Source organism: Schistocerca piceifrons, chromosome 3, assembly GCF_021461385.2.
Source record: "Schistocerca piceifrons isolate TAMUIC-IGC-003096 chromosome 3, iqSchPice1.1, whole genome shotgun sequence".
In the NCBI taxonomy this organism is placed as follows: domain Eukaryota; kingdom Metazoa; phylum Arthropoda; class Insecta; order Orthoptera; family Acrididae; genus Schistocerca; species Schistocerca piceifrons.
The window spans coordinates 73,674,399-73,683,849 of record NC_060140.1 but is presented as its reverse complement, the minus strand read 5'-3'; the positions used below and the strand labels follow the sequence as shown (position 1 = coordinate 73,683,849).

The following is a 9,451-nucleotide window of genomic DNA, read 5'->3' as shown; positions in this document are numbered from 1 at the left end:
CGTGTGCGGCCTCTCTTTGACAGCCACGTGAGTTATTGATAAATTGGAGAGTGCAGTCAGTAAATCATCGAACAGTCGAAGGTGAGAGTCGAGACAAGAAAGTTGCTCAAACAGCGCGCTCACGTACACGGCCTCTGAAAAGTGTGGCGCGCAACAGACGCGTCTGCATAATACGCTGCGTTTTTACGAAGCGACATTCATTTGGAACTGGTCGCGTACATACATTATGTATACACGGACCACGTTAAATTGCTCATATTAACGCCTCATCCATAATTTATCGGTTTCTCTGAGATGGCGAGCGGTTACTAAAACTGGTACACACGGAGACCTAATATATTTAATGTGTCAAGAATTTCGGTATCAACATAGAATTCCCCTCCCATTGAGCAACGGATGTGCTGCAAGAAGCAACATACTTGTATGCGGCAGGACCGAGCAGGACGCGTGTGAAACGCTCTTTCTTTAGGCCTACACGACGAGACGCTGAGAGACTCGTATTTAATATGTGGAGAACAACAAAGCATCGCATACACGCAGTTTATGAAGTAGAGTCTCCAATTTACGATATGAAATTCAATGACTCAGATGAAGAAACTGCACATTTTGTAGTCGAAACTGCTGCTGTAGCTATGATCCTATTTTTGCTCTTTCCAAATTTCTTGGATCATGAAACTCCAATCTGATTGCTGTTACGCATGCAAGCTGTATTTGTTCCAACGAGGAAAATAGGTATTAAAGGGCTCATGTAAATCACGAATCTAGGGTATGTTTGGCTACATCGACTTGACATCTAAAACAGAAATCTCTCTTTGTATATTGTCAGTAGGACCATCAAACCTCGACCTGTTGGTACCTTGTTTTCTAGCCAGCTTCATGAAATGAGCTGGTACAAACAGCCATCACACCAGGCATTACGCATTTTACGGGGTAAAAAAGAAGAAAAAATGATGGACTTCCGTGATGTAAATATTTCTACCCGGTATTTACCCAGTCCGGATGGTCATAAGGTTTACAACACTTACAGTCTAATGCATTTAGTGCTGTGCTCTGGCAAGCTAGAGCCTATTATGCGTGTACAGTGAAACCTCTTTATAACATTCCTCCATATAATGTTTTCCTCTATGCTACGTCAGTTTTTTTCAATCCCGAGTAATAGCCCATATAAACAATGTTAAACTTTCCTCTTTACTGTGTTTCGTCTATATTCCAATTTCCACCATGTAACACTCATATTTTTGGAACCCTCGTCAATTATTTACCTCTTTATAATGTTTAAGTGACTGGATGTAAACGCACCATTTTCCGTTCTGTGGATTCACAGTTTACACCGGCTCGGAAAGCCCGTACTCAGCATGTTTCATATGTGAGTGGCAGAACCCGGTCATGTGACATGTGACGCACATTCTGCTTGTGATCTTTTTGGCACCATTTTAGCTAATGCTTTGTATTCGTAGCGTGTTGTGTGAGCTGAGCAGCAAACAGTTCGTGTGTAGTGAGAGTGTGTCTTCGATATAACATTTTTTTAAGCTTTCATCAGCGGACATGAGTGAAAAGCGGAAGAACATTTCTCTGGAAGAGAAGGTTTCTGTTATTAAAAAGGTGGAGGCATCTCCTGGTGTGAGTCGCATGGAGCTAGCGAAGAAATTTGAACTGGCCCCCTCAACACTCAACACTATTATTTGATGGACCAAAGAAAACTGGGAAGCCAGCATAGCTCACAACTGAAGCTGAATATTTTACAGGCAATGAATTTAATTATGTACTCGTGGAGGGAAGTCAGTGCTGAAACTACTAAAAACTGTCTCATAAAAGCAGGATTCTGTGAGAATGAGATGGCAGCTCCTGTGGAATTAATGGGCAGTGATTCTGTCACTATTGAGGACTTTGTGGCTGTGGGTTACAACGTGGAAACCACAGGAGTACAAAGTATTGGGCAGTTGACTGCAGAGAGAAGCTTGGAGAATAATAGTGGTAGTGAAAGTGACAGTGACAAGGAAGATGACCCTGTGCCCTCATATACTAAAGTAGCTGAAGCGTTTGAAACATTCAGGAGATATATGATGGCCCATAGACTTGAGGACAGAACAGTAGTTCAACTTGCTCATTTGGAACAAGAAATGATTGCGGATAGAGCCTAGGAGAAACAGAAAACAAACATGCTTGCTTGAATATTTTAAAAAATCATAGGCATGTGATTTTCAGATTGCATATGTTCCTAGAGTTTTGTGCAAATTTAAGTTCCGTTCCATAATTTAATTATTAAAGTCATTTTTGTAACTAGATCTTTTTTAATCTGTACCATTTACTGTGTTTTTATGTAATATGTTCAGTATATCAAAACAAAATTTGGCTCATATTCTATAATTGTGTCAACTGAAGAATGGGACACCACCTGTCAGCTTTGGACAATGATGTCATATCTTAAGAATCTGTTATAACTTTTTACAGTACAAACTGATCCATTTACTTCCACCCATCCACCTACCGGGCCCCATGTCTTAATTAAAAAAAAAACTAGTCATTTGATATATTGATCGTTTGCAATGAATGTCGTATTAGAGTGTTGTGAAAATTTAAAATGTCATCTATGGCACCATTTGTCAAAGCTGATTAGTGGCATCCCGATCTTCAGTAATGCCCTATAATTATTATTTGGAAGCCTTCCTCTTTATAGTGTTTTCCCCCATACAGTGTTCAGAATTTGTGGTCCCTTGAAAAAGTTATATAGGGGTTTCACTGTAGTATATTACTGGAGCCCAAACGAGCCATCCAAGTATTTTTACACGTTCCAAAGCACAAACGCGATACAGATTGCGAGAAACCATTGCATTGCTAACATATTGTTGAAGTAACTGTTCGTTGAAGACATAAATGGCATCTGACACTGGTACGATATCTAATGTGACAGAAACTGATAACCTACCTGAAGCTTAACCTGTCTAGTATAAGCTGTTTGCTAACACACCAGTCAGCAAAGATGTAGGGCATAGATCGATAGTAGGAGCTGGATCAAGCGCGGCCATCACGATAGAGGCCAGAGACACACCAACAAGTAACAATCCGCCAACGCCCTCTGGAAAGCATGTGTTTAGGCCGCCGCCGCTTACCGGAGGGCCACACTGACTCACTCGACTCACTGTTCCAGTTGTCTGTCAGTTCAAAAATGACTCTGAGCACTATGGGACTTAACATCTGTGGTCATCAGTCCCCTAGAACTTAGAACTACTTAAACCTAACTAACCTAAGGACGCCACACACATCCATGGCCGAGGCAGGATTCGAACCTGCGACCGTAGCGGTCGCGCGGTTCCAGACTGAAGCGCCTAGAATCGCACGGGCACACCTGCCGGCTCTGTCAGTTCACATCGCAGGTTACGACAGTACATAGCGACCAGATTAGGGACTACCAGTGAGTTTGTAATAGCAAGAAACCGATATTGTCTGCAAGAGAACTATTAATGATGAGCTTGTACCACAATTCATGGACTCTATTCAAGTTAAGTAGCAGCCATCTGTTCTTGTAAATAAAGAACCGGGCTAATCCTCGTGCGCATCTGTGTTGTAGAAAGAGGATACCAGACAGCTATAACAACATCCTACCCCTTGCTTCCTACTGCACAAGGCTCTACACTACTGATATATCTACGCATATGCCAACTGCAGGGATGAGACTTTGTTAGAGCATCGATTTTGCATGATGTACATTGATGACGTCAAACTGTTTCATGCAAGACACACCCAAATTGACTACTGCAGTAGAGATAGCTTCCATATTAACTTAGTTTTCTAGTTTTTTCGGCCAATGGAATACGTCGCCATATCGTATGAACTAAATGGTCTGCAGGCTGTCTAACTGACACTGATGAAGAAGGTTGAAAACAAATGCGTTGCACCGCTTCAGTTTATTAGGGTCACACACATGGGGCGTTCGATATCTAGGATGAGGAAGGATGTGGGCTTCTTACGGGCTCCTTGACAGAGACCCACTATAGGAATGTCGATTCTGGTACAGAGCGGCGCCACGTACCAGACGACCTGCAACGGCAAAACCTGTCGTGTAATTCAGTGTGTAACAGCGGATAAAGAGCACAACGCAGTGGATCCCTTGCTATAGCAGTGATCATGTGTATTATTTCTCTAGCTAACATCCACTTTTCTCAACACATACTAAACGTACAGGAACGAATGAGCTATCGTTAGAATGATTTTTTAACCAACTTCTGACGTCGTATACCGATTTTACGCTAAAGCTTACTATTTGCGGAAAATTTTAACATAAAAGTGACTTTCAACAATCAAAGGCAAAAGGGCTATGTATTACGAAACTAACTACACTACTGGCCATTAAAATTGCCAAACCACGAAGATGACGTGCTACAGACGCGGAATTTAACCGACAGGAAGAAGTTGCTGTGATATGCTCATGATTAGCTTTTCAGAGCATTCACACAAGGTTGGCTCCGGTGGCGACACCCACAACGTGCTGACATGAGTAAAGTTCACAACCGATTTCTCATACACAAACAGCAGTTGACCGGCGGTGCCTGGTGAAACGTTGTTGTGATGCCTCGTGTAAGGAGGAGAAATGCGTACCATCACGTTTCCGACTTTGATAAATGTCGGATTGTAGCCTACAGCGATTGCGGTTTATCGTATCGCGACATTGCTGCTCGCGTTGGTCGAGATCCAATGGCTGTTAGCAGAATATGGAATCGGTGGCTTCAGGACGATAATACGGAACGCCGTGCTGGACTCCAACGGCCTCGTATCACTAGCACTCGAGATGACAGGCATCTTACCCGCATTGCTGTAACGGATCGTGCAGCCACGTCTCGATTCCTAACAAATGGGGACGTTTGCAAGACAACAACCATCTGCACGAACAGTTCGACGAGGTTTGCAGTAGCATGAACTATCAGCTCGGAGACCATGGCTGCAGTTACCCTTGACGCTGCATCACAGACAGGAGCGATTGCGATGGTGTACTCAAAGACGAACCTGGGTCCACTAACGGCAAAACGTCAGTTCTTCGAATGAATCCAGGTTCTGTATATAGCCTCAACTACACATCCACCGTAAACCTGTACACGCCATCCAGGCTCTGTTTGACTCAATGCCCAGGCGTATCAAGACCGTTATTACGGCCGGAGGTGGTTGTTCTGGGTACTGATTTCTCAGGATCTATGCACCCAAATTGCGTGAAAATGTAATCACATGTCATTTCTAGTATAATATATTTGTCCAATAAATACCTATTAATCATCTGCATTTCTTCTTGGTGTTGTTGTTGTTGTGGTCTTCAGTCTTGAGACTGGTTTGATGCAGCTCTCCATGCTACTCTATCCTGTGCAAGCTTCTTCATCTCCCACTACCTACTGCAACCTACATCCTTCTGAATCTGTTTAGTGTATTCATCTCTCGGTCTCCCTTTACGATTTTTACCCTCCACGCTGCCCTCCAATACTAAATTGGTGATCCATTGATGCCTCAGAACATGTCCTACCAACCGATCCTCTCTTCTAGTCAAATTGTGCCACAAACTTCTCTTCTCCCCAATCCTATTCAATACCTCCTCATTAGTTACGTGATCTACCCACCTTATCTTCAGCATTCTTCTGTAGCACCACATTTCGAAAGCTTCTATTCTCTTCTTGTCCAAACTAGTTATCGTCCATGTTTCACTTCCATACATGGCTACACTCCATACAAATACTTTCAGAAACGACTTCCTGACACTTAAATCTATACTCGATGTTAACAAATTTCTCTTCTTCAGAAACGATTTCCTTGCCATTGCCAGTCTACATTTTATATCCTCTCTACTTCGACCATCATCAGTTATTTTACTCCCTAAATAGCAAAACTCCTTTACTACTTTAAGTGTCTCATTTCCTAATCTAATTCCCTCAGCATCACCCGAATTAATTTGACTTCATTCCATTATCCTCGTTTTGCTTTTGTTGATGTTCATCTTATATCCTCCTTTTAAGACACTGTCCGCTTCTACCAGTTTTTCCATCCGTCTGTAAAGAATTCGCGTTAGTATTTTGCAGCTGTGACTTATTAAACTGATAGTTCGGTAATTTTCACATCTGTCAACACCTGCTTTCTTTGGGATTGGAATTATTATATTCTTCTTGAAGTCTGAGGGTATTTCGCCTGTCTCATACATCTTGCTCACCAGATGGTAGAGTTCTGTCATGACTGGCTCTCCCATGGCCATCAGTAGTTCTAATGGAATGTTGTCTACACCCGGGGCCTTGTTCCAACTCAGGTCTTTCAGTGCTCTGTCAAACTCTTCACGCAGTATCTTATCTCCCATTTCGTCTTCATCTACATCCTCTTCCATTTCCATAATATTGTCCTCAAGTACATCGCCCTTGTATAAACCCTCTATATACTCCTTCCACCTTTCTGCCTTCCCTTCTTTGCTTAGAACTGGGTTGCCATCTGAGCTCTTGATATTCATACAAGTGGTTCTCTTCTCTCCAAAGGTCTCTTTAATTTTCCCGTAGGCAGTATCTATCTTACCCCTAGTGAGACAAGCCTCTACATCCTTACATTTGTCCTCTAGCCATCCCTGCTTAGCCATTTTGCACTTCCTGTCGATCTCATTTTTGAGACGTTTGTATGCCTTTTTGCCTGCTTCATTTACTGCATTTTTATATTTTCTCCTTTCATCAATTAAATTCAATATTTCTTCTGTTACCCAACGATTTCTATTAGCCCTCGCCTTTTTACCTACTTGATCGTCTGCTGCCTTCACTACTTCATCTCTCAGAGCTACCCATTCTTCTTCTACTGTATTTCTTTCCCCCATTCCTGTCAATTGTTCCCTTATGCTCTCCCTGAAACTCTCTACAACCTCTGGTTCTTTCAGTTTATCCAGGGCCCATCTCCTTAGATTCCCACCTTTTTGCAGTTTCTTCAGTTTCAATCTGCAGTTCATAACCAATAGATTGTGGTCAGAATCCACATCTGCCCCTGGAAATGTCTTACAATTTAAAACCTGGTTCCTAAATCTCTGTCTTACCATTATATAATCTATCTGATACCTTTTAGTATCTCCAGGATTCTTCCAGGTATACAACCTTCTTTTGTGATTCTTGAACCAAGTGTTAGCTATGATTAAGCTATGCTCTGTGCAAAATTCTACAAGGCGGCTTCCTCTTTCATTTCTTACCCCCAACCCATATTCACCTACTATGTTTCCTTCTCTCCCTTTTCCTACTGACGAATTCCAGTCACGCATGCCTATTAAATATTCGTCTCCCTTCACTACCTGAATAATTTCTTTTATCTCGTCATACATTTCATCTATTTCTTCATCATCTGCAGAGCTAGTTGGCATATAAACTTCTACTACTGTAGTAGGCATGGGCTTTGTGTCTATCTTGGCCACAATAATGCGTTCACTATGCTGTTTATAGTAGCTAACCCGCACTCCTATTTTTTTATTCATTATTAAACCTACTCCTGCATTACCCCTCCTGCATAACCCTGTAATCACCTGACCAAAAGTCTTGTTCCTCCTGCCACCGAACTTCACTAATTCCCACTATATCTAACTTTAACTTATCCATTTCCCTTTTTAAATTTTCTAACTTACCTGCCCGATTAAGGGATCTGACATTCCACGCTCAGATCCGTAGAACGCCAGTTTTCTTTCTCCTGATAAAGACGTCCTCTTGAGTAGTCCCCGCCCGGAGATCCGAATGAGGGACTATTTTACCTCCGGAATATTTTACCCAAGAGGACGCCATCATCATTTAATCATACAGTAAAGCTGCATGTCCTCGGGAAAAATTACGGCTGTAGTTTCCCCTTGCTTTCAGCCGTTCGCAGTACCAGCACAGCAAGGCCGTTTTGGTTAATGTTACAAGGCCAGATCAGTCAATCATCCAGACTGTTGCCCCTGCAACTACTGAAAAGGCTGCTGCCCCTGTTCAGGAACCACATGTTTGTCTGGCCTCTCAACATATACCCCTCCGTTGTGGTTGCACCTACGGTACGGTCATCTGTATCGCTGAGGCACGCAAGCCTCCCCACCAACGGCAAGGTCCATGGTTCATGGGTGGTAGCAAATTTAATGGCCAGTAGTGTAATTCATCACGAATAAGAGAATGTTTTTGCGTATTTTCTTATTAGAAATACCATTTTATTTCTTTTAAAGTGTTTATCAGCTAGACTATTTGATTACAGCGTTGTCATAGTCAGTGGTTCCCAACCTTTCTTAGACCATTACCCCTGAGTGCAATCAGACATTAGCTAGTACCTGCGCCCTTCCTTCCCCCTGCCTCCACACCATCTGTTGTTCCCCCCTCCCCCACATTATCAGCAACTTCAGCATCTAACTTAACTGCAGAAAGAAAGACTTTTCTTGTAACACTTTTATTTTTAAAATGATGAAACATGAATGATAATTAGTTTCTGTGTGTACGCATTTGTGACTGAATGACGAAGGAATCTGAACTGCATCCCAAGTGCTACCCACAACGCCTTCTCGGGTAAGAAAGCTAACTATCCACAGTGAGGCCAGACACTTGTTACAGAACGTACTTCCTCTGCATTGCTCCTCTACATTGCAGCACTTGCTTGACTGGCACGCTGCAATCCCATTCAAAATCAGACAGGTTCAGATATGTGCACTATACTTACTGTTTGTGAATCAGTTGATCGCTGCACTCCTTACTTCTGTAGCGACAGAAATTTGACGAATTCATGGTTTTAATACTTTGTATCCAACCACTCTAAGAAGAAGAAGAACAATAATGACACTGTGTACAGCACTATAGTAGCCCTTATGTACTGCTGTGACATGCTGTCATTTAATTCATTTATTTGTCTGCAAGCAAATAATCAAGCAATTTCTGAACCACAATAGAGAAAACACACATGGAGAAAACATTTTCTTGAGATATTTAGCATTTGTTACGTATATGTATCACTTTTATCACCAGCGATGTATGAGAGAAACCACAACATATAATAAATATTAGAATCTTACCAAATTGTGATGATAGTAATGGGATATTTTGAAAATAATTTCGTTATGTGATTGAAACGGAATCGAATCGTTTAGTTTTTACCCATCATAAAATTTCATTTTACCCCTGAGGGTGTAACTAGCCCCATGTTTGAAACCACTGGACATAGATAATAATCGTGACCACTGTGGTAGTCCGTTATTTCCGCCCGTCGTACAAACTGACTTTTCTAAACGAATATACTTTCCGAAACGACAAACATGTTTGTCATTGTCACCTTGAATTGTGATTTTCGTTTGCTATTAAGGCCCGACTTACTTACTGTAATTTAAAATTTTTGCCGAGTTGAAATTATAGGTTATATGGTCCCTGGTCTCTGCCCTTCGTACAAATCAGACAAACATTCTGATGCAAAACACAATTTTGGAAGCATGGAAATGTATGTACGAGGATGTACCATA

At 41.8% G+C, this 9,451-nt stretch overlaps 1 protein-coding gene across 1 annotated transcript; it reads left to right on the top strand.

Moving 5' to 3' along the window:
• Positions 1 to 1,545: 1,545 nt before the first annotated feature.
• On the top strand, positions 1,546 to 2,141 carry LOC124788401. Its single transcript, XM_047255666.1, has 2 exons — positions 1,546 to 1,620; positions 1,746 to 2,141. The coding sequence occupies exons 1-2, from the start codon at positions 1,546 to 1,548 to the stop codon at positions 2,139 to 2,141; spliced, it is 471 nt and encodes a 156-aa protein (XP_047111622.1).
• The last annotated feature ends 7,310 nt before the right edge of the window (positions 2,142 to 9,451 follow it).